Source organism: Amphiura filiformis, chromosome 3, assembly GCF_039555335.1.
Source record: "Amphiura filiformis chromosome 3, Afil_fr2py, whole genome shotgun sequence".
Taxonomy (NCBI): Eukaryota; Metazoa; Echinodermata; class Ophiuroidea; order Amphilepidida; family Amphiuridae; genus Amphiura; species Amphiura filiformis.
The window spans coordinates 82,130,299-82,156,635 of record NC_092630.1 but is presented as its reverse complement, the minus strand read 5'-3'; the positions used below and the strand labels follow the sequence as shown (position 1 = coordinate 82,156,635).

At 37.0% G+C, this 26,337-nt stretch overlaps 2 protein-coding genes across 7 annotated transcripts in view; both read right to left on the bottom strand.

The window, feature by feature from the left end:
• Nucleotides 1–317: 317 nt before the first annotated feature.
• On the bottom strand, nt 318–20,097 carry LOC140147542 (low-density lipoprotein receptor-related protein 2-like). Its single transcript, XM_072169323.1, has 22 exons — nt 19,962–20,097; nt 16,259–16,717; nt 15,080–15,214; nt 14,622–14,751; nt 13,725–13,869; nt 12,338–12,454; nt 11,250–11,670; nt 11,017–11,151; nt 10,725–10,842; nt 10,429–10,588; nt 10,157–10,282; nt 9,075–9,335; nt 8,752–8,917; nt 8,277–8,404; nt 7,797–8,090; nt 6,898–7,023; nt 5,759–5,938; nt 5,360–5,542; nt 4,891–5,100; nt 4,362–4,499; nt 3,601–3,906; nt 318–2,305 (listed from the first exon to the last, which is right to left on the bottom strand). Exons 1-22 carry the CDS (start codon nt 19,994–19,996, stop codon nt 1,488–1,490), a joined length of 4,791 nt encoding a protein of 1,596 aa, XP_072025424.1. The 5' UTR covers nt 19,997–20,097; the 3' UTR covers nt 318–1,487.
• Nucleotides 20,098–21,372: 1,275 nt separating this feature from the next.
• The window catches only part of LOC140149259 (neuronal cell adhesion molecule-like), a 30,631-nt gene continuing 25,666 nt past the window's right edge, over nt 21,373–26,337 (bottom strand). For all 6 annotated transcript variants that reach the window (XM_072171503.1, XM_072171504.1, XM_072171505.1 and 3 more), the window contains 3 exons: nt 26,045–26,311; nt 25,475–25,558; nt 21,373–25,064 (listed from right to left, as the gene is read on the bottom strand). In XM_072171503.1, coding sequence (XP_072027604.1) covers nt 25,478–25,558; nt 26,045–26,311 — 348 coding nt within the window. In that variant the 3' untranslated portion in view covers nt 21,373–25,064; nt 25,475–25,477. The remainder of the gene's footprint in view (nt 25,065–25,474; nt 25,559–26,044; nt 26,312–26,337) is intronic.

Below are 26,337 nucleotides of genomic sequence, written 5' to 3'. Positions count from 1 at the left end.
GGATCATCAGATCGGTTTACCCAATGATCGTAAGTGAGGGTATTCCGTGAAACTTTAAGTAACGGTTGCCTTGCCAGAGGTCTATACTTGAATTTGTTTCTATAGCTCACCTGTAATGGGTTTGAGCACTCTAAATTCCAAAGTTAGTCACTTGTAAAGTATACTTGTTACATACATACATACATACATACATATTTTATTTATTTCCATCAAAATACATTCAAGCAAATTTAATAAAACAGAATTTAAAACAGATGGCGGAGATGTAACAAAAGGCAAAAGCCTGAATTAAACTTTACACCACCTAAATAAATAAATAATGTCGATATTTATATAGCGCTTTATGCCGTAAACAGCCTCAAAGCGCTTTACATTTATTCCGCCGTCATTGGAATAGGTCCACGTTTGCAGCCTACAAGTGGCGCAGGGTCCATCAGTACAACGACTGTGACTACCCCTAACAGCTTCCCATTGCACCCAGGTGGGGTGAGGCATGCGAGACAAAGCGCCTTGCCCAAGGGCGCAACACGATGGTAGGACGGGGAATCGAACCCACGCACGTCGAGCAAGCTCTCAGATTATGAGTCCAAGGCCGTAACCACTGAGCCACCTAAGTAACCAAGGATTGGTTATTGTTCCATCTCCTTGCCGATATAATTTGCACTGGCCAAATTTGGTGAACCTGTGTACAATTTAATGGACTAGTTTAGATATATTAATGGAAGTTTGGCAGGCAAACTAGTATTTGTATATAATATGAAGGTTTTCGTACCAGTTGAACCAGGCCCTAAGGGGAGTCGATTATCATGATTATGGCAAACACATATCGAGGCACCCGCGTTTAAACGCAAAAGCAGCAGATAGTGAATCACCAAAGAAGTCTGGGAAATTCCCGCACCTCCATTATGAAACACCATGCCACTAGGTAAAATATAGTGCAGCCCAGCAAACACATGTTTTTATAAAACATCTTAATATCGGGTTATATAAAGGGCATAAACACATAAATAAATATTTTATTTTTAAAAACGTGAAAACTGTTCACAAAATATTTTGCAAAATGTTTGCCCAACATATTTTACAATATTAAATGAGTGAATGTTCTTAGTCATCCAGTAGTTTCAAACAGAGTTGTGGAATTATATCTAATACTGGAACTTACTTTTTGCAACTATTGCTACGTTGCATCTAGAAACACCATACTTCATCAGGCAAAGTGACCAGCCCAGCGGATCAGTTGCCTGACGAAGTCTGGTGGTTCCAGACGCAACGTAGCAATAGTTGCAAAAAGTACATTCCAGTATTAGATTTTTAAATTCCAAAACTCTAGTTTACAATATTTTCTAAAAATGTTTTCATGACCATTATATAACCCGACATTTCAACGTAATGAAAAATTTTGAATAAACGTTTTAAAAGAACATTTTTGTGTTTGCTGGGAGACTATTTTACAATCTCACAGTGAACATAACTTTCCCTAGATATATCTATGAATGTTTTCTTATCAGATTTTGAATCCATGAAACAAATTTGGGTACTTTTGTGTAATAGCCGTATTTCCCTTCTCTAGCACAACCTTCTCCCCAACTGACTAAGCCAACTAAATTCCAACGTCCGCGATCTAAAACGGCAAACGGACCACCACTGTCGCCTTCACATGCATCGCCTTCAACCTTTGGATTTCCCGCGCAAAACATGAACTTGGAAAACAAATACTTTGTAGCACTTGCACATGTCTTTCTTCCACGTATTGGCAGGGACACTTCCTTCATATAGCGAGCATAGTGACCACCTTCTGCAACTCTACCCCATCCTACAACTAGACCTTTGACTCCTGGCCGCGTCAATTCACGTCCATAAGTAGCATTTGCAAGGCATATAGGACGTATGTAATCTGTAAACTCCTCGACTGGTCGTGAGAGTTTTACTAAAGCAATGTCTCGGTCAAAATTGTCAAAGTCAAATTTGTGATGTAGTTTAATTTTTGAAACACCAATAAGCTCTTCGCTATTTTCATGGGTCATTGTATCATAGTCTCCAAGGCGAATAAGCAGATCATCTTCTATACGATCACCAGTGGGAATATCTAATTCTCGTATGCAATGTCCAGCAGTTACAATCCACTGCCGGTTTATCAGATTTCCACCGCAAAAGTTTGATCTTTTGGACCGACTCCAAAGCCTGGCCATCCATGGCGCCCCACCTGGGACCGACGTACTACCATTCACGATGCGACTTTCTTGGCGAACTTCGTGGTCTAGAGCACGAAGTGCAACAGCTTCTGGCTCGGTGATGGTACCACAAACTGTTGGGATACAATGAGAAAATATTGATGAAACTCAAATATGCACTTAATTTTTGTTACAAACTTCTTAATTAAAGCCATATTGTAACATTTGCTGAGGAGGACGCCCTCAATATTTTTAAAATTCTGTTTTTACACGATTGTAATGTATATACTTTATTAAACTAACATACCCTGAAAAATTCAAGACTTTGGGTACTGTAGTTTTGTCAAAATCAGAGATTTTTAATAAAAACGCAGGAACCGTCGTTTAATTATTACGATGGAAATATTAGTCGAACGTGTACGGGATGTTTATAACACAGTACGTACATGGCGTGCGGGACGGTCATAATACACATCAAAGGATCGTACCGTAGCACGACCGACAGAGTGTCACGCATTGGCGTCATCTGTTCTGGTAGTAAGTTCCAATTTTCTTTGCTTTACCTCAGTTGTTCGGCTCAAAATTATAAGGGGATATACTAGTATCTGACAGTAAAATCTAACATTTTATGGAAAAGAAATACTAATCTATTATTTTATTTAAATATGTTACAATATGTCTTTAATGGTCACGATCAGAGAGTAAAGTTACTTCCTATGATACATCTTCAGTATATACCTTATTTGTAGTCTCTTTGTAGTCTCTTGAACTATGTGCCCAATAATTTTTATTTACTTATTTATTTATTTATTAAGGTATAAAACAATCCAGAAAGCAGGTCACAGACCTGATACGCCTGGGTAACAAATAAAAATATGCATAAAAACAACAGACAAAGCAACAACAAAATGCATACAATAGCATAACATTCAAAGGCAAAAAAGAAATCACAGATTATTAAGACGCTGAACCACTTGAGGAATGGTAGATTGCATGTACCTGGTTCGCTTACAGCGAGGAGGATCAATCTGCTGGGCATACCTAAGATTCCTACCGTGCCGATCACCGTTGGATTTAGGCAGCATTTGAGAATGTTTAGCAGACGCTTGCAAACCTTAGCCAAATCGCACCAACAGCTGATCTCTCCTCTCACATAAGGAAACCAAACCTAGTTAATAAATACACTAGATAAATAAATTCATGGGATATAAAAAATGATAGTAAAAGAAAGCAATGTCCACCACCAAATGCAGATTGCATTTTAGATCCTAAACATTTTAGATCTTAAATATTTTCCGCTACTTGATGTACTTGCTGTATGTACTACCTTCTTTCAACTCACGACGAAACGTTGTTTTTCACCAAGATGCATTTTGGATTGAACGCCAACGGCTCACTTCAAATTCTAAATTCAATTTCAAGCACTCACTGTCTTCTGTGTTCTCCGATGGCTCCACAAACAGATCAGCAGAAGCCTCAGCTATCCTGATGAGATCAAACGACAAGACGACACAGGTGTAATGCCCACTGTCAGTATCAATCGCTTTCCTGATAAATATATTGTCTGTCATGGGTACCTTGTGAAGAATCTCGGTATACGTAATTTTAGCGCCATCCTTTTCCCATTCTATTATATGGGTAGGATCTTCAGTGGCACATTGAAACACATGGTCGTCACCAGCATCAATGGTAGCGTCTTCAGGGGTTACTTGAAAGATGGTATCAGGCTGAAAAGCTGAGGGTGTCAAGAAAAGTTAGTTTATCACTTCAGGTAATCTTTTCCTTTCTCCTCCTTTTCACGAGTCCTCACCATTATCATTGTCATAATTATCATCATTATCAAATTATTGTATTCGTTATCATCATTATCATCATATTATCCTCATTACAATGATCACTTTACAACTAATACCTTTATACCATAATACCGTAAAGATTTGCCTATAATGGCGCTATGCGCACTTGACATAAGTGGAATGTTAGGCACAACCTAAAGTGCCCTCTCGTACAATCCCCACCAGCAAATAAAGACACGGAACATTAATTCTTGTTGGGATTTCAGAGGAGGGAGCTCTCTATTTGCACGCGAAATTTACCCCAATGCCAAAGAAACCCAAGTGCCTCCATTACTACTCTTCATGCATGCTCACTATGCAATTCAATGATAACAATTAAATAACATATTCATACCGATGTATGCGTCAGTTTTAATAACATGCAGCGTCTCAATAGATCTTGCTTGACATGTGTACTTTCCAGCATGATGTTCTTCAATGTCTGGTATAAAAAGCTGACCACCTGCCATAATGAAAACACCTTCAACAGCATCTATAAAGTATGTCAAAATACATTGAAAATATATCAGTCTTGTTAATTTCGACAATCAAATGAAAAACAGGATCTGAGATAATGTGGACAAAAGAGGATATTCATTAAATTCAATCAAGATCATTTGATATGCACCCCCTCCCCATAGACTACCAATGGACTAGCAGTTTATGCAGGTTACGTAGTAGAGGGCCCATGTAGTTCGCACCTTCGGACAATCATTTCGACCTCACTCCCCTCGATTCGCCGAGTAAAGGATGCATTGTTAAGTATGATTCTTTGAAGTTGTTCGAACTAAGATGAAGGGAAATTCTTACTATTAATCACCTGGATGTGATGAGGTGGATCTATTTAATGTATGTCAGAATCTTGGTATATTTTGTTTACATACCTGATGGCAATTTTAGATCATCTTTGTACCATGTGATTTCGGCAAATGTTTCATTAGCAACACATCTTTGTATGACTTCGGTTTCGCCAATTTGGAGCGTAACGTTTTGTGGTTTAATTTTAAATCCAATGCCACTTTGAGGTGGAGTTGCCGTAATCACCAGTATGTCCGATTCCTCCGAGTATTCAATATCCTTTGTCTGCTCTTCACCTGAAAAATTGAAACTTTGTATTTTACTATCTGACTTAGCTGAAAATTTGATTTAATCTGTAACAAAAACAAATTCGCAAATTATATCATTGGGTTTTTAATTGAGGTATTTCAAGGCATCCCTTGATATACTTGATCTTGGTATACTTTTATCTGCTCATCATGAACCTAGTTCATCTTCTGGCAGTCGTCGTTTTAATTCTTATTTTGTCTTGTTTTCTACTTGTTCTACAACGTCTAGGCCTATACTTGTTTTTACATTCAAGAGGCTGTCCAGACCACTCTCCATTGGTGCTGCAGGTGATAGTTTCCTGACCATTGCCGGTCATAGAATATCCCGATATACAACCAAATACGCAGTAAGTATTGACAGCAAAGGGAGCAATGCAGTTCAGTTTCTCCACTTTTGCAGTATTGATGTCTGGTTCTTGACACAGTATTTCTGAGAATAAAGAATATTTTATACAAATCGATGAAATAGTTTGTCTAGGTCAATAGTTGAATAAACTATGTGTATTCTCATCATTGTGATAGAACATTTTGAAGACGTGCTTGCTTTACATTTATAACATTAATGAAATATAGACACTACAACTAATGAGAATGAATTGATTTTTGCATTGAATGTATTACTACAAGTGAAAAGATAAGCCTGTACCTTGACAGAAAGCTTGCTGTTCCTGACGCCACGTTCCAGTAGATAAACAAAGAACATCAGGATACATAGGTTGAAAGCCATCGTCACATTGGTAGAAGCAGCGGGAACCAGGAGTCAGTAAACAACCTTCACTGACAGATCCATTTGGTAATTCGTCAGGACACAAGATATCATCAGAATCTGAAATTATGGATTTTTATTTTTTACTTAGCGTCAGTTTCATTCCAGTAAATGGCGCACATCATTGGCAAAAGAAGACGAAGAAACAAATGGATTTATAGGACAACAAAATATAGAAAAGATGAACAACGTCAACATATAGGATTATAATGATATTATGCAAGGGGTCACAGTAAATAATACCGAGACGAATATATTATAGGATGATATCAATATCATCGTAACTCAGACAAAGGAGTCGAATGAAAGAAAAGGAACCACATATACACGACCAGATGCAATGCCAAGAAAAAAATACGACACCACTTTATGCTCGACCCTGGGGCTCGACCACAAAAATTAGCGAACATACTTATTGTACAATAAAATAATTGATTTTAGACAAGTGTTGTTTTCCCATGTCTCCCACCAGTCATTATTAGTGAAGCTGGTTTTCTAATTGCGATTTGCCAAGATGGTCTCAGAATGCAAACTTTGTCTTTGGAAACCAACGCTTCAAACAAAGTATCGATTCGTCAGGTTTGGTGCCTCATTACTTTACCTGTGCCTTACACAAAGTTTTTAGTTTCACTCCACTGTAAGGTGACCATAAAATAGGTTGCCATATAGCCAGATGCGTTACACGTCCTAAGTGGGTCAATGGTGTGTTCGAGTTGTGCCTGGGTGGTGCGGAAATTTGCTTGAGGCATTTGGTTGTTAGGTATTGACAGTCTCGCTATATTAAACAGGGTATGCTATAAACCTTGTAGGACTAAATGACTTAACCATCGATTTGGCTTTAAAGTGCGGACTTCTGATTCCTTACGACCTAGCATTTACGCGCGATTCTGACGGTACTTGCAACAGATATTTATCGAATAGTATTTCTAATTTGACGGTGAGTGATATTTTCAGCCAGGTTACGACCCACATTTGTTATATAGTCCTACTACTTGTGCTATCTTCCCGGGTTATCTCACCTTCCATACACGTCGTCAAGTCATCTTGCAATTGCATACCATCTTCACAGGCGCAGGTTCGACTAAATCCTATCGGTAAACATAATCCGCTGCATCCACCATTATTCACAATGCATATATTGTTACCTGTTAAGGCAAAATTTGTTTTTAGCAACACATTATTAATGATTCTATTACCCCCACGACCCATTATTCAAAATCGCGCACTGTGATTTGTTGAAACGCGTCACGTGACAGACCATTAATTAGCGATAAAGTGTCAAGGGCAACGAACTTTATGTTCTTATATCATCACAGCGCACAGCAAAGCGCACAGCACACCTGCTTATGTAGGGGAGAATGGAATGCCAGGGGTGTGTTATTGTATGTGCATAGGCCTACCTGCTTATAGGGGAGAATGGAATGTTAGGTTGTGTTATTGGAATGTGCATACGCTTTGGCTACGTGTATAGCGCTACGCCTTGAGGTAAACAACTTGAAATATTTGGGCAAAAATGTGATATTTTCTCTTTAAATCGCACTATTTTGTGGTAATAGAATAGAAATAAAGGGTGCAGCATTATCCTTTACACGAAAATAATGTGTCCTCTGCAGTAAAATCGTTTAAATAATGGGTTCGGCTGCGCCTCACCCATTATTTACGTTTTTACTGCCTCGGACACATTATTTTCGTGTAAAGGATCATGCATTACCCTTTATTTCTTAATTATTGAGCACATTGCATGCAACTTTACACCATACGGTATTGTCCAATGATCCCATACAACAAAGGTACCGTATTTTAAGATGATGAAAAAGTCAAGAGTCAAACCTCACGAAAGCTTGACAAACTTTTCAATCCGACGGCGCGCTTTGGTTGTCGGGGATTTTATACCTATCGTATTATATATTTAGCTTACCAATAACTTCAGCTGATTTGCAGAAGCTGATCAAATAATTTGGCCTTGCAAGCACGCTAGGTTCAACGTCAAACACTTGTATATCACTTTCTTCATCAGGATATTTGTCTTCAGTTTCAATCCACGATAGTCCTCCGCTTGTCCAATCAGACCAATACAGTCTATTGTCGTAAATTACTATTCCAAAAGGATGACTGTTTTCACCAAGACTCAGTAAGGTTCGTCGAGTAAGACCTAGAAAATCCGAAACCTCAATGCTATGAAATTGTGCGTCTGTCCAATAAAGTTTGTTTGCTGAAATGGGAAGAAGAAACTTTCAGTGATAATCAAAAAAGTTATATTCTGGGCGCTTACTCTAAATATGTGCTTTGTTTTCGCATGATAAAATTCTTTTTCACCCCCTCGGGTACGATACTGACTTTCTGAATGTTAAAGCTTTCTGAAGCAAGCGATGATATCTGTTGTTTTCATTATTATTACCTATCTTATCTGCGGTAAGCGCGTATGGCCATCCAACGGATTCATTTGCAAGAAGCCTTCTCCCTGTCCCATCCATAAAAGATCTTTCAATTGATGCCGAGTTGCTCCAAGAATTCCAGAACATATACCTAACATATTAAAAGAAAGAAATGAATACGTTATTGGTATCAGATAGTTTCGACGTCTTAGCATTATCTCTAGACAAAATTGAAAGTATCCCGCACAGGAATCGAACCCAGGTCCCCCAGTAAGTTGCAATCATTCTGCTATAAAAGCGTTACACAAACTAAAATTCGATATGTAAGTGATCTAAATCTTTCGTCGTTGTTAATTCCTATTGCAAATAGCAATTGTAATGTCCGCTTCTAATGCCAAAATTACTACCAAATGTACAGTAATGATAAAACAATTTTACTAAAGAATGATAGAATTGAATATACCTCACCACAACTCAATGTCTACTTTTCTTACTTACCCCGCCCCACGTCCAGGACACAGAACAATGTCACGTGGGTATTGTACATTATCAACTAATGTTTTTCTTCGAGTTCCATCCAGACGAGATACCATTATACTATGTTGAGCGATATCTGTCCAAAACATTAATCTGGCAGACGGTTCCACGGCTAAGCTGTGTGGTTCTGTTAAGAAGAATGATAAAAACAATGGATACAATCAATGAGAACGTCTGAAGTCTATTATCTTCTTCAGCTATCGTGTCACCTCATTTATGTTCCTAATTTTCCTAAAACTCTAGTGTAAGCTTGTAAATAAAAATAAAATGAAAATGTCACATACTGTAAATGGTCGGGTCTCCTTCACCCCCTATTATTACTTCCTTCAGTTCACCGTTCAGCTTAGCCCTGACAATGGCATTTTCTTGAGTGTCACTCCAGTAGACCGTTGCTTCGACAGGATCGTATCCAATCCCTAGCGGTGCCACGGGTGAATCATCTAATGGCAATGCTGATAATTTGGGTGGCTGTTTGCTCATATCAAGCTGGTAGAGTCCATGAAGGTAAGTATCGGTCAGCATAATGAAGTTGTCAGTTACGGGTTCTGAGACACGAAAGCAAATATGAAAATAAGTGTTAATAGACTATTAATTACTGCATGGTTAAGAGTAATATGCCTTTTCTTTCTTGGCTCAAGCATGTCAAAAAGATCAGTATTATTTCTACTAATTTATAATAGCTACTAAGATTATCATCAATTTATGTTTACACTAAACTGGCTCAAAAAGAAACTTATAATTTTTCACAAGGTCATATCTTAAATTCCTGTCCATACAAATGAACAAAAATTACACACAGTATTACTTCAATACTCTACTCTAAACACTGTTCAGTAACTAAACAGTTGTTCAACTGATACAACAGCAAAATGCACTGACATGGAACAGCTTCCTGGACCACTTTCACAACCCAATAATTGGCACCCAACACAAGAAATCTTTGAGTAAATGGAATAGTATGGAACAAGATCTGTTTCTTGAAGAAAGTATGTGAAAAGCAGAAGCAGCCCCGTTCCACACTATTCCGCTTACTCTTTGGAAATAATCACCTGTGTAAGGATCTTAAACACATTCTCACAGATTTCTTTTGCTGGGTTCCAAGTTTTCGCCTCTGAATGTGGTCCCGGAAGCTGTAACGTGTCAGTGCATTTTACTGTTGTGTCAGTTGAACAACTGCTTGGTTACTGATATGTGTTTAGAGTAGAGTATTGAAGTAATACTGTGTGTAATTTTTGTTCATTTTTATGGACAGGATTTTAAGATATGACCTTGTGAAAATTATAAGTTTCTTTTTGAGGCCAGTTTAGATTACTGAAAAGAAACATTTAGGTATTCGCTTGAAGAATATTGCAATAAACCGACTCACCTGAAATGCAGGTGGTTCCATCTTTGTGCAGGTGATAGCCGGTACTACAGGAACAAATGTAACTTCCAAGAGGGCCAGATGGGAGGCATAATTGGGAACAGCCGCCATTGGTTACACCACATGGACCTGAAAATCAAATAAGTAACATTACAGAACTTCCGAGGTCACCGTGAGGAACAAGAGCAACAATTTTATCTTGGCATATTATTAACTTTAACAATAATAATAATAATAATAATAATAATAATAATAATAATAATAATAAATCCTACCATTTCCTCCACGTTGACGATACTTTGAAAATGACGCAATTCCATACACTCTTTCTTCATTCGACATTACATGGCTCCGAAAGTTACTCATGTCCTTAGTTTCTTTATTCAATACATGAACGCCATTAGATTCATCCCATTCAGTCCAAAGAACATAATCCTGCGAAAAGAAGTAGATTGAAAAGTTTTTTCAGTTTATATAGTAAAGCGAAATCGTTTTAAATGAAACGCATTTTTTTTTCGAATTGTGACAAAAATCAAGCAACTCAAAGTTCAATCTTATTAATTGAACTCACCCGAAATATTGCCAAGTCAAAGAATTGCTTCCCGCGTCTTAATGTAAAGATTTCTCTGTTTTCGCCATTGTAGTCAACCACTTGAATCGCACCGTATCCTGTATCAGCAAAGTAAAACCTTTATTCGGGAAATAAAAATAGTAATACGTTCTTATTTACTTTGAAATTTTTGTATTCTGTTCTGTTCTTTCTTTTTTAATCTGTTAATTGCTCACGTTTTCCCCCTGGTCCTTTTTCTTTAATCTAAATATTTATCGTTTTGTCTAATATCACCTCCCTGCGTATACGTCACCTTTTCTTAGCATAATCAATCGCAAGTCCACTGGGATACAAAACCCTGTTGTAAACAATCGTCATTTCACCAGTACCGTCTAAGTTTGCTCTGCTCACTCCAGCAGGAGGACCGAACTGTGTCCAGAAGAGAATTCTAATGAAAGGAAATGGTAGATAACATCATTATATTATATTTAAAACACGATTTCAATACGATATGAAAAAGAGGTGTTAAGAGCGTATATTTTGTACCTTTCATGTGGATCCACAGCAATACTTCTTGGTTTTAACACACCCTCTTCTATAAGCACCTTAAAGTGTCTGCCATCGTATCTGGATACCGCGATGTGTCCTTTCACATTATCCGTCCAATAGATATTCTGAGCTAACCAATCCACTGCTAACCCTTCTACGCTACCTCTGGCTCCAATCGACTCTACAACAGACGCATTATTCTGTAACTGCACTCGATTAATGGATTTCGTTTGGATATCGCTGAAAAACAGCAGTCTTTCGTTTTCATCAACAGTGATGGCAGCAGTAAATTTCTGATCATAGAGTAAACAGTCATCCGTGTAAGAATGAAGTGATGACATGTCAGGAAATGTACCTGGATACCAGCATATTTTGGTCTTGAAGGCGACTATGACGATTGGTGGTGCTATAATGTTTTCTAATGCAAAATTCAACAAAATATCTCTTAATGTGAGAAATCATTTCAATGTAGTAACATTAAAAGGACGTGTTATATTTTGTGTATTTCATATCAAATGAACCACTACAGACAAATATCTTGTTGCATAACCACTGATATGGTAAATCACATTCGCTTGCTCATTCACACACACAATTCAAGTTGACAACAAATTGATACTAGTGTACAAAGGATGACAAAGAGGCCAAAAACAGACCTAAGATAATACGAATAACCTTGAACGTCAATGAAAAACACGATCAAGACGCAATCATAGGCGTTCACGGTCAGAAGCTAACAAATGAATACACTCAAGACGATTGGCTGTTAGCGTTAGCGTTTGTGATTTTTGGCCCTGTCATTCCCATTCTTGGACGTCCATCGCTGATTCGCTACATCGTGAAAAATTCCCTGGTTCGCCTTAACACTGAAGTCTGTCATCATATCATTGTCATTTGTCTTGTCTTGTCTTGTCTTGTCTTGTCTTGGTACTGTCCAGTCTAACACCCACTGTAAGGCGAGTCAACCGGACAGGATATTTTTAGCTCATATCAAGAGTACTTGTCGTACCATTAGCGTGATTAGTGTCTCCCTCTGTCTATCTAGTATAACCAGTTATGTGGTGTTAATGTTAGTCGTTACTCACCTTTGATACACGATATTCCATCATCATGTAAGTTGTACCCGTCTCTGCAAATGCACTTGAAATGATTGTACCCGTCACTTACACAAATATGTTCACACTGGTTGGACAGACAAGGATCTAGAAAATGACCAAATAGTTATAGAACAATGTATTGCTAGAATGCAGAACTAATCATCTCTGATTGCAATGTTATAAAATTAAAAGAAATGTAATCTCTGTGAAAGATTAAAACTTTTACAAAGATGAACTACGAAATACGAAACACTTTGCGTAAACTACATACACTTCAAAGAAGTATTGCAACGTTGCTGAAAAAATAAAGGAATTCCGCACTATGTAATTTGAACATTGATCCAATATACTGTCGATTTCACATGACGTAATGGATGGACATATTCTTTGTGTGAAATAAGTGAGATTAGGTTAATTAATAGGATAGAAGGTATCATTTGTGGTGACATCATATGCGCCTGGTGCTTACAATGGCAGAAAGACAGGAATCCGCTTGAATGCAGAGACAATTTACAATGAAACTCTATTGTACACAAAATGTCCAAGTGGCTTTTTAATAGAATGGTCGCCAATTGGTTTAATCGGCTTCTGCAATGTATCAGAAAAATGGTCACGGAAGACGATTGCAACGGAAATGGTGATTGAACGAAAATAACAGTCAAAGATGGCTGATGTCTTGCAAAGGTTGGGGATTCGGGAATTTTAATTGCAATAATAAGGTCATGTGATCACTCCATAAAAGACAAAATGGTATTTAAACACGTAATAAACACACAAGACAATGGTGCGATTCAAGGTCAACCGGTACCTTATGGCTAAAAGGACCCCAGACCTTGAAGGACATTTGTCTCCTAAGGTTGATTTCCACCCGACACATCCATGAATCATTCTATAACCAGCATTCTTCTGATAACTGCAGAAGTAATAAACTATTTAGAGGCCATTATAAAGACATCGGGACATTTTGTCGGCTAAAGCTTCTTCGTCGCTGCATTCAAACGGATTTCCGTCTTTTAGCCATTGTAATCACTAGAACACGCGCATGATGTCACCACAAATGATACCTTCCACCCCATTTATTAACCTAATCGTACTTATTTCGGCAAAGAATATTTCCATCCAGTACGTCAGGTAAAATTGACATTATATGGGATCAATGTTCAACTTACAGTTTGCGGAATTCTTCGTTTTTTAGCAATGTTGCAATACTTTTGTGTAACATCACAATTAACTGGGCAAGGCATTCACATTTACCTGGGCAAGGCTTTAAATTCTTTGTGTGTATATAATAATATAATACTGTCAAAATCTATTTTATTTTGTTTATTGTTACCTGTCACTGTTAGCAATTGAATTATTATTTACAAATACTTACTTTGTGTTTGAGTTGGTGAGGTTTGAGGAGCGAAGATAGTAATGCCATAGGGTTGCGCACGAAGGTCAAGCTTAAAAAGTTGTTGCTTTTCGTCCTTGAGAAAGCAACGTAAAGCATCTGTCCAGTCAGTGATGTAAATGTAATTCTATTATAAATAATTTTATAAACATTTTATTATTGTGTACGCTCGTATAATGAAGATACGTTTAAAGACCCATTCAATGATCCCAGCGAAAAATTTGTTTATAAATTGCTTAAAAGTTTATTTATTTATTTATTTATTTATTTATTATTAAAAGTGAAGGATAAGTCATTCAAATTGTCATTTGGTATTTTTGAAATGAAAAATTGTGGCAAAAAAGAATGAAAACAGCAGTATTAACGAAGTTGAAGCCCCATTCGAATACATGTAGCTAATTTAGATCTGTCAGTATCTAAATGACAGATTCATGTAAATTTCTTATTTTTGTCTTTTAAGAATATTTAAATACACGGCTTTCGGCTGAAAGCTAGCAGACTATGTTTACATATTTATGACAATGACAAAGGTACCAAAATCTGAATTTTGATGATTTTTACGATCGTCCGGATGAGCAAATCACTGAATGGGCCTTTAAGATATTAAATAAGTAACTCATATTCGAATGTAATCAACTCGAGTATATGTCATGTCCAGCCCACTGTAAAACCCACTGTTTTCTAATAATTTATTGGAAAATTGTTTCCGATTGTTGATTACGGTCACTTAACCTTGACGGGCCGATTGTATGAAACTTCTTCGTCAGATTGACAATTACTGTACAACTTTGTGCTCTCTGATATCTTTGTAATCAAATTCAGTCTAGGATTTAGTTTTTACGTCACAATGAAAATATTAATTTATGCCCTGTAACTTGCCTGGAATATGGCAACATCGTGAAATATTCCTTGGTTAGTTGGGACGCTGAAATCTGTGATTCTATCATTGCCATTTAGATCACATGACTCAAGAGTACTTGTCGTACCACCAGTGTCTGTCCAGTACAACCTGTTTGCAAGCACAAAGTGTTTTAGTAATGGTGATTAACACCTGCAGTTATATCATATCTGAGCTCGCATGAATTACCAGCGACAAAGTAATGAAACAAGCATCAACAAATCGAAAAAGAAATGTTTAGTTGCGTTTCTGACATACGACTTCAACCTACGTTTTTGACGTTGGAGGCAACAGACCTCTTTAGGACATCAAACTGCAGCTTCGCGATCTCGTAAATCTGGGAGTTAAGTCTGTACAGACGACAGCAATCAACACATGACAATACGAATTACGAATGTGTTGCAACACATTCATAGGTTTGACGGGTAAAAAAGCATACCTTTCAGTTATGTAATCAATAGCTATACCATGTGGAGATCTGACATTGGCTGTTGCTACTAGTTGCCGGTTTTCGCCTGCGAGATCGCTACGTTCAATCTTTGGGCGAGTGCCGCGATTTGTCCAATAAAGGAAGCTGGAATAATTCAAAAGATAGAAATTAGTTTTTATTACCATATTACATTCGGTGTAGTGACTATAAGTACAAATTTCATAGAAAACAAATAGCAACAAGAATTAGCTACAACTCAGATCATCATTGGTTGAAACTGAAAGTTAAGTGGTTTTGGGGGCTTGGATATATTGGCTCTTTACTACTTATCGGTTAGTAAGCCCATTTGCGCCATTTTAGCAATCAATCAATACGGGAGACAAGTCGGAACAATATACTCAGGGAAGAAAGTCCCGTTTAGATGCAGGTAGAATCTGAATACCCGGAGAAAATACGCTTGAGCGAGTATGCACACGCTCTTATAGAAAAAAAAGGTGCTACAAGAGTTCTTCGGCTGTCCTCCAGGGGGCACCTTTAAGGTTATTGAACATACACTAAGCCAAAAATGAAATATATAATCCTGTCCATCAAAATGAATCAAAATTACACACAAGATCACTTCCATACTCTACTCTAAAGACATGTCAGTAACCAAGCAGTTGTCCAACTGACAAAACAGCAAAATGCACTGACATGGAACATCTTCCTGGACCACATTCACATTCCAATAAATGTCACTCAGCACAAGAAATCTGTGAGAATGTGAGAATGATAATTCCCAAAGAGTAAGTCGAATAGTGTGGAAAACAAGACCCGTTTCTTAAAGAAAGTGCGTGAAAAGCAGAAAGAAGCACCGTTTTTTAGTAAATATTATCACATTCAACATTCACATCATCACTTCAACGATTCTCACAGATTTCTTGTACTGGGTGCCAATTATTGGGCTGTGAATGTGGTCCAGGAAGCTGTTCCATATCAGTGCATTTTGTTGATGTGTCAGTTGGACATGAGAGTAGATTATTGAGGCAATCCTATGTGTAATTTTGGTTAATTTTGATGAACAAGATTTTAAGATATGACCTTGTAAAAAAGTTTCCTTTTTGGCTTAGTGCCTTGGAGAACTCTTTTTCCTGAGGGTGCTCCCTGGGGAACAAAAAGGTTTCATTGTTGTTGGAGATGTTTACTTACTCTCTTTCCGGATAAACTGCGATGCCTCCTGGAATTTCCAAGGCAGTGTCGATCAAAACCTTCGAATTGCCATTTCTATCTAAAATCATTATCCAGTTGTAATTGTTATCACTCCAATACACATTGCCAGTCATCCAATCAATTGCCACTCCACCAATATTGTAAGAAGTGCCTCTAAATATAGGCGTAGCTTGTGGTTGACTCACATTACCTCTCCAAAGAAGTTTCAAATTCTCATCACTCCAAATGATGATGTTTCGGTTATAATCAGCAGCAATTTCTGTCCATTTACCTGTAGGTTGTTGGAACAGTAAATTGCTTGGGACTGATCCGGAGTGAATATAAGTTTGAGGATCTGCTGGTATGGATCGAATGGTAACTTGACCATCAGAACGTCTACGTTCCGATAATATCAAGATCTGATCTTCTTGGGCACTGGTGGCTGTTAAAGTAAGCAATCTGGGGATCGAAATCAAATCAAATATTAAAACACCCGCTGACAGTACATTTGAAAAGGCCAAAGCTATATCTGAATAATGAAATCCAGGAATGAAGCCCGGTTGATTCTTTTGTTTTGATGCATCATTTCCACCGCTCTCAATTAAATTGGACGAACGTAAAATGGATATTATGTCAAGACATATCAAGGCAGTAACAGCTGTTATCATCAGAGTAAAGCTGGCGGGTTGGCGCCAAGATAGCTGCTAACCTCCTTTTTGAAACTTGCCCATTTCACAATTGCTGGAATGCGAGGCAGCCGGGAGTGCATTTCATGTAAACATTTGTTACTATTCTCTGTATCATCATTTCCTTTAGACATTTTAAAAAATCACTGGAAAATAGATAAAATTATTGTACATGTCTCAGTGCCTTAAGGGGTCAGTCACCCACCTTTAATCAGTATTTTTGTGGGGCCTAACAGCACATCAGACATATCGAATTGCATTCTGAATACGAAGAATGTCCATCTGATTTTGATTTGAATTTTTTGAAGAAAAAAAAGGTAAATGATTAAGAATGGATATTTCTGATATTTAACAGTCCTCGAAGTAAAATTTATAAATCTAATGATATGTAGCTGAGAGGAAAAACCGACGATCATTTAAGATATTGACTTTTCGTATAAAAGATGTACATTTTTTTCAAAAAAGACCTAAAAAATTAGGTCTTTTGGGGAAATAAATGTGCATCTTCAATACGAAAGGTCAAATTTTCGTCGGCTTTTCCTTCCAGGTACATACGCTTTAATAACATTTGATTTATAAAGTTTAATTCGAGGACTGTTAATTATGAAAAATAAGAATTTTTTTAAATAATTTGCCATAAAATGTGTATTATACCGCAAATTTCAAAAAGTCAAAATTATTTGATATCATTAGGACATTCCTCGTATTCAGATTGCAATTAGATATGTCTGATGTGCTCTCATGTCCCATAAAATAGTATGCAAACGTTGCTATCCGAAGTTAAAGATTTAGCAATTACCTTTTGATGATTGATCACAACATACAAAATATAGTTATAATAAATTATTCAATATTCAATTTATGAACTGTAATTATTAACCATGAGACGAACCCTACCTCGGGCCCTACCCCTAGGATAGTGTCACTACTTCCCAGTGAACCATACATAAGGAAGCTAACATAGACTATTTATTTATTATGATTGGAGTGAACCTACCCATGACATGATGACACTACATCCCCATAAACTTACCACTGACAGATAATTGAAGGGAATTTAAAAAAAATCGGGAATCCCCCATAAATCATAAATTGTTGATCAATCAGAGAACCTTCAACCGATTTTTTGAGAAATATCGACAAAATGAGATGAAAACACTAAAGCTTATAATACCACGGTCCCATAGTTTGTCTTGATATGAAAACGCTCTATATTTATAGCTTATTCATTGTTAATTGCCGCATTTGTAAGCATTCTAAAAGTGCTAACAAATTAAAAAATGACATGGCAAATAATGTAATTTGGGATCGACGGATGAATGTCCCTTTAACTATTTATTCTGACCTGAGTAACACCTTATTCCCATGGCGTTACAATTTATACAGAGCATACAGAGTAGGATAAATAATACAATATAATAATAAACTCCTCTTCACTGCAAAAACAGTATCCCAACAGTCTCTAGAGATTGAATATTTTTGTCCTCGATTTGTAAGCACGTTTAAAACTTACACATAAATTTCTTTCTGGGGGGATGAGGTTTGAAAAAAAAAAGTATAGTGAATCAAGCACCTTTTAGCGACAAAATAAGGTAATGGTACAAATGCGCGCGAGCGCGCAAATTTTTTTTGCCCTATTGAAGGGAAATTGATGAAATATGGTACAAAAGTGGAATAAATTGTGGAACGAAGCGCAGAAAACATTTCCACTTTTGGGGCTAAAATGGTCAAATATGAGGTTAATTTAGTCAGAAACCCACATACAGGCGCGGGCGTCAACATTGGGGGGCGGGAGTGATTGTATCCCCCCCACCCATTCCCCCGGGATCTACGCCAATGAAATTAGCGGAAAATGCACCAGCCTGGCTTTCGGATTTGCCTCATCACAAATTGCGAATCAAAAGTCGATTTTGACTAACCTCTGCACTCATGTTTGTGAGTCGCTTCATATCTCATTAAGTTTAACAAAATAAAATAATGAGTCAATTCTGACTATTATAATCCCTTAAGATTTGTTATCGTGTTTGTACGTGAACGTATTAATTTAAATATAAGGTTAGCAACTATTTTATACTGTTGCGGATTTGGTAATTCACTGCATCTTGTGAATGGTAGTGAGCTTTGGCAACAATTGCATTGATCATTTCATTACGAGTGTGTAGAAGAATTCAAATATCACTGATACACTTTTGTATGTCCTGTGGTTCTTGAGTTATGTTGTAAAGAGGGCTGAAACAACAACACTTTTGTAAACGTACATAACTCATTCACAACAATTAATCAAGGACGTTTTCAAAGTATATGATTTGAAGAATGAACATTAGCAAAAACATTAAATCATGTATTAATTTAGATGATGAAAATCGGTTTTTTTGTGTTGCTTGGACCAACAATAGGGGCTACCTAGTCTACCCTTAAGAGCGCCTAACCTATTATTCGTGGAAAAATAACACAATTTTTTGAACTCGGTTGATTCAGCAGAAACGTATATCCGGGATTGGGTTTTCACGTAAACCACAGTTGGCTTAATAATTATATTAGTCATTGATGTAAAACGTGCAGAAACTACGTAACATTGGAGAAATCGATTGAGGGATGAGAATCTTTGGTAGGCCTGCTCTGAATTCAATAATAATATTATGGTTTTACAAGATTTTGGTTGTTTTTTGAAGCAATTATCCCTTTTAGAAATGTTTTTGTGTTTGCTGGGTCTTCTCTCAACCAAAGAGACTTACTTTTAATATTTCGTAAACACATCTCCATAAATCTCGAGATGAGGGAAAGGCCCAATTCTTAAAGACCTAATTCTTAAAGAAATAATTATGTTATCAGAACATGGATAGCAATAGCCTGTTACCTTGTGACATTATTCGAACTGAGTAACGGTTTGAATCAGACTGAATTATATGTTGATAAATGATAATCAAATACTAATTAAATTGCGATGCAGCTTAATTGATCAAATCCTGTAAATGCAGGACACAAAAATTGCACAGAAATTAAATAGCACTACTTACAGAAATGAAATCGTCACTGTAGATGTAGGCTTCATTGTGTTTCGGATTGGTCACTGATCACGATGATATCCAAATTTTACATCCACGGATTCTGACTTTATTTACTATGATTACATGAAGTTGACAAACCAGGAAACTACACCGGAAATAGTTGTATCTTTGCACTATTAAACCCATTGCACTTTCACGTCACAGATCTTCTTGACATGCGTACTTAACCCATTTGGCTCTTGCTACACGTAAGGCGGGTCGGAGCATAACAGCGGTGTCTGCACTCAAATATTGAGATAAATAAAAATTCCCTCTAAAAGGGAAAGCCAGCCTCAATGTAGAAGAGGTCTTGTACAAGAGACTTGTATGGGTTTTAGATGGGTGTCATTTCCGCCTTATGTGCATGATATTTCTTCGTAGGGGAAAATGCCCAAAATGTTCTTTTTGATATATTATTGGCCTTAACTCCCTAAGAACCGCAAAACGTAGAAATATAGATGCGATTATTGGCTTCCTTGACTAATATTTTTGTTTTTAGCCAAATGGCTCCTGCCACCAATCTGAGGAAGTCCCACGGATGTGGTTACGAAATATTAAAAGTAAGTCACTTTTGTTGAGAGAAGACCCAGCCAACACAAAAACATTTTTTAAACGTTATAAACATGTTATATGTTGGGTTTTGGTTTAGGTAAAAACATTTTAATAACATTAAATGTCGGGTTGTATAAAAGCCATGAAAACGTTTTTTAAAACGTTGTTGTAGTGTGTTTTCACTATAACAATATTTTTTAAATGTTTTCAAAATGTTATTTTAAAATATTTTTGCAAACATTTTTTGCCAGATATTTTGTCGACACTTAAATAACATTTTAGTAGAATATTTGCAGCAGGTATGCCCTTTATACCCTTTATAATTATAACCTGACATTTAAAAAAATTTGACCTAGCGGTGGTAATATGTCAGATTGAGGCAAATAAAGCTGACACACAACAGGAATGGTATGGCTTCTATAAAGGACATCAAGGCTCAATAAGGGGTGTCATTGGTCATTTCCGCCCATGTGCATGTTTTTTCTCGGGAGGGAGAATCACCCAAAACATTCATTTTAATTGACCGTAACCTATGGAAAAATAAATGCAATTATTGTTAAATATGTTCATCCTTGATTATTTTGATAACCCAAACTTACGCACCCATGAGCCTGAAGTATTCAGATTTGTTTTTACTGATTTAATAAGAGGAATATTATACTGCATGGTTTAGAAAATGCAGTTTATTTCGCCGTCTAGAAGATTATCTATTCACTGAAACCACTACTGTAAAGTACAAGTAAAATTATAACGGTATTTCGCAAACTCTCCACTAACATGACTAACAAACGAGACCTGAAGTGTAATGAAAGCAACAATAACAACGTGATCCGAAGTGTTCTAAATTTATTTGAAAGCAACACCATGTACAAAAGAATGTATCATGAAGTATCTTAAGATGTCACCAAACTCATAATCTTCGGAGTTATGCTCCTTTGCGACTAAGCGCATTTAGTGATTTATTAGTACATGGTTGATACATTAACTTTTACTTGTAAAACTTGCCGTCTTCACGACAAAGATTTTATACTAAAAGTCAAGCGTAATTAATGACCAGCGTTGATAATCCTGTCCGAATCTTTTTCCTTGCAGATTAGATTCAGTCTACATAATGGACTACGTTGAGGGATAGTAGACTACAAGTGTATATGGTTCGACGTTTTAACAGTTGTGACAAAAGCAGCGTGAACTCTAGATGGCTGGAGTATGTTCTCCTCTTGGATTTGGCTGGTCCATTTCAAATGAGACAAACCAGAAAGTTGGCTCCCACAGTAAAGGATAGGACGCATGAATTGGATACATGTACATACCTTGGTTGACCTTGTGGATTTGCTGGTTCAGCCAGACTGACCACCTGGAATAACTAATGCGATTAACCCAGTGCGGTCATTGTCATGCACGGGAGGGTATTGTTTTGAAATCCTCATGTTCATTTCGTGGACTGCATTAGAGCGGAGGAAGGAAAACACGGCGTTTGTCGCAACTGAGAAGCTCGATAAAACGCACGCAAAAAATTCGGACTGTATAGCCTGTCTCAAAAAAAATTTTGCAAGTGAAAAGCGCCTTCTTTGGCAATTAGACAATACCGTTGTGACATGATACTTGCATGAACGGCAAGGGCGTAGTCTTAGCTCTCAAATACCGTTTGTTCTATTCAATTTGCTTATTTTAATCTCGAGATATGTTTAGTTAACAACGGAAGGGTAAAATCACATTTGTGCCACAGGGCTGTACATGTAAATCAATGATAGAATCAAGTTTATCAAGAGTTCCTTTGTGAAATCAAAAGAATGCATCAATTACACAACAATACAAAATTGTTTTTACTGTTTTTACTGTTTTATCATGATACAGGTATAATGATTCTCTTTTCCCAGATTAAAAGAAAAATAAATACCGTAAGACCTCGTCTACAAGCATATATAGTGTTTTTGATAAAAGCCAAGTTAATATGAAACAATGGTAAATATGCCAATACAAAAGATTGGTCTTACAATAATACTTTGTTCGTATATGCTTGGATCTGTCATTTATTTGCTCAAACTCCATAATGGCACCTGGATTAATTTATCTTTCATCAGAAGCACTCTATATTAGACGAGGTTTTACGGTATTTCACATTCTGCTGTAGAATTAAATACTTGTGCATGTCAATGATTTTATCATGGTAAATACTGTTCTCTTTGTCACTCAAGACATGTTAAAAAGACAAACAAATATTGCACACTTATAGGTTAATGAACGCGTATTGCTTGTTGAGAGAGAAATTAGACAAAATAATGCACGCGCGCTGAATTGTTGATGCGTCTAATGCACGAGCCCCAAAGGGGGAGTGCATTAGACGCATCAACATCAGATATCATTGACTTACATGTGCAGCCCTCTTCCATAGTAAAAGTGGCACAATTGTGATTTTACCCTTTCGTTGTTAACTAAACATATCTCGAGATTAAAACAAGCAAATTGAACAGAACAAACGGTATTTGATAGCTAAGACTACGTCCTTGACGTTGATGTAAGCATCATGTCACAACGGTATTGTCTATTTGCCAAAGAGGGCGCTTTTTACTTGCACAATTTTTTTTGAGACCGGCTGTATACTGGCTTTAAATCCTACACTACGTTGCTTTTTTAATTGTCTTAGGTTTGTTAAGATAATCGCACTCGCCGTGGAGTTATTGCATTTAGGTCGAGACTCGAGAGCCCGGGCCGTACAAGTTTGATTATCCATCATACGCTTCAAGTGCATCAGTTATAATAAAACAATATTCTAATTCATTGCTGCATGCATTAGTTATTTTAGTTTAAACATTTAGGAGGAAATTTCTTAAATAAATTAAAACGCTGGTCACTGACCTGGTTTGAATCAAAGTGCATGTGCATGTGGCAAAGCCGCTACATTTTTCAGCTAAATCATCGTATATTGGAGTTAACTTCTTATAAATGTATCAATGGTACAAATACATACCTGGTGACAGAACTGGACACTCAGATAGGCTATTGAACAGTGAAGCGTGCATGTGCTGTTCTCTATCTAAAGCATATATTATCGACAGACCAGTTGCTAACAAGGAGGGAGGAGGACGCGAAACGAAATTTTTTTTTTTATTCGGCCTTAGGGTTAGGATTTAAGGTTAAGGTTTAGGGTTAGGGTCGGCGTATTGCCAGCATCATTATGGTTGCAGAAAATAAATACGCGTCAGGGTCGCTTAATTTCTTTCTGCAACCATAATGGGCCGCAATACACCACCTTTAGGGTTAGATTTAGGGTAAGATTTAGCGTTAGGGTTTATGGTTAGCGTTAGGGGTTAGAGTTTAGTGTTAGGGTTAGGATTATGGCTCGGGTTAGGGTTAGCGTATTGCGGCCCATTATGGTTGCATAATAAATACGCGTTCGGACCGGGGTGCACTCAAATAGTAAAGTGACATCCGCGGATGCAACTCTCATTATGGGAATCTTTCTTTTGAGAGCAAATGCTAAAATATTGGTGGTCTTTCGAGGGCAAATGCTAAGATGTTGGGACCTTTCGAAAGAACGAAAGAAGACTCTTAGGCGACGAAAAAACTGTTCTACGGGCGGACGGACCTTTTGGTTGGGCGGTGAGGTTTTTTCCTTTTCTTTTTTTCTGCTGCCTAAAATTACCCCAAAATATCACAATTTTTTTTACAAACATATTTTCAAAACAATTTCAACCAAAATCAATAAATTTTGGCCCCAAACGGCTGATTTAGCCAAATTAAAAATTATGGGTCGGTCGGGCTCGCAGAACAATATTTTTTTTGGTCGCCTAATTTCGAGGGCGGATTCTAAAATTTGGGTCTTTTGGAAGTAAATGTTGCAACTGTAGGAATTTTTCTCTTAGGAACAAAAATGGCTTAGGTGAATATGGGTTCTTGGGGAAATGGTTCTTGGGGTGAAATATATAGGGTGTTTGGGGGAAACAAAAAACAAGGGGTCTTAGGGAGTGCACATAATGCACATCTTAATATTGAGTGCCTTCCCCTTAAACAGGGCCCAACGATTTGCGCGGTAAAATGGCAAATTGTTCGGGGGAAAAGCTAATTTCTCGTCGATTTGCGCTGAGTTTGATGAACAGTGCTTGCTTAATTGTGTAATGTTTACGTCAGCTTGTCATATCGTTTTCCGCGACCAAATAGTAGAAAAACCCTACATTTTGCTGAAATTTGGCATGAAACTTCTGGATTACGCGGAAAGAGTCATTTGCGCGGACCAATGATCTTATTGCGAGGGGCGTTACGGTATTTCTCGCCGTAAAAATGGTTAGTCCTGCTAATCCAGATGTTTATGTTTGGCAAACCTGACTTTTATGCACTGACAAAACTTTCATTAATGATATTAATTTCTACAGTTTTTTTATATTTGTATAAATATTTTGTATAAATAATTATAAAATTTTACTTGTTATTATAAATTGCATAAATTACAATTATGTCAATAAATATTAAAACTATTTCAGTGTAGTTCCACTTTCACTGGCAAATATGCGATCGATGATTCGGCTGTTGAAGAAAGAAAGTAAAACCATGAAAGTAATTAATAGCTATTAACTGAAAAATTATCACATTATTGGTTTATAATTTTCCGTTGATGATTCCAACAACCATGACAACTTAAGGGTGCATGATGTATTGTTGGTCGAAGCAATCAAACAATCGATTTTATTATCTAAATCAATGTATTATTGAAAAATAACACTTTGATGTTTTGAAAAGTTCATTCTACAGATCATAGACTTTGAAAACTTGCTTGATTTATTGTTGTTAATGAGTTATGTAGGTTTTACAACATCATTCAAGAACCAAAGACCTGTATCTGTGATATTTGAAATGAGAATTATTGAGACTACCATTCAAATAGTCTGATCCGATTTCAATTGGATTCTGAATGCAAGATAAGAAACTGAATGTACCTGTCAATCTGCACCGCATTCATTTTCAGTTGCCGCAGGAAGTTCTTGGTCATTCTCAAGTTTGCTGTCTGACTCTGCTTCCTTCTTGGGGTTTCAAGGTTGCAGATACAAAGAAATAGCGAAATAAATGGAAAAGAAACAAAAGATATTGAATTCATACAGGTGCTTATGAGTGTATAATTATATCACTAACAAAATAAAATGCATCAAATATATAACCTGATCTAAATGTAACAGTAAAACACAGTGTGATTATGTTCTTAAGTGTACAAGAACCATAACTATAGAGCAGTAAATCAAACCATTAGGCTAACCATTAATGGGCGAATTGCGCTAGACCCCGAAAGAGGTCCTTTGTAAATCACAATTCGGGATCGATCTTTGTATGAAATTTGAACATTGTGTTCTTAGATAAGGGTATACAGCCTTAGGTCTATATCCCTTACAAAACCGACTTGGCATTAAAATAATACCAATTAATTTGAAAAAAAAATCTGTATGCTAATGTCTCTAAATCTGTACAAGAAATGCGAATTGTACTGTCAGGTAGGTGAAAGCAATTTATCAAACCTGGGTGGCTTCATCTTCAGTACTGTTATTTCCAGGACTGGAACTCGTATTCAGAGCGTCTTCTGGATCGCTTCCAAGCTGATCTTCCTTCCCACCACTCGTTTTGACGGAAGAATCTGTTTCTTTCATGTCTTTACTTGTATTTCCTTCTGAAGAGTTTTGGGGAGTTTCATCTACCCCTTGTGCTTCATCTCCTTTCGAATCTTCTGTTACAATAGTGACATTGTCAGCCTTAGGTTGCTCGGTTTCATCGGTGGCCGGCACATCCTTAAAGGTATAAAGTGCATATCGAC

Coding starts and splice junctions, on each gene's coding strand:
- LOC140147542 (XM_072169323.1), bottom strand. CDS start 19,996: ATGAAGCCTACATCTACAGTGACGATTTCATTTCT. Junction 10,283..10,428: donor TCGTCAACGTGGAGGAAATG/GTAGGATTTATT, acceptor TTTGATTTTCAG/GTCCATGTGGTGTAACCAAT. Junction 8,091..8,276: donor GCTTACCGCAGATAAGATAG/GTAATAATAATG, acceptor TTCCCATTTCAG/CAAACAAACTTTATTGGACA.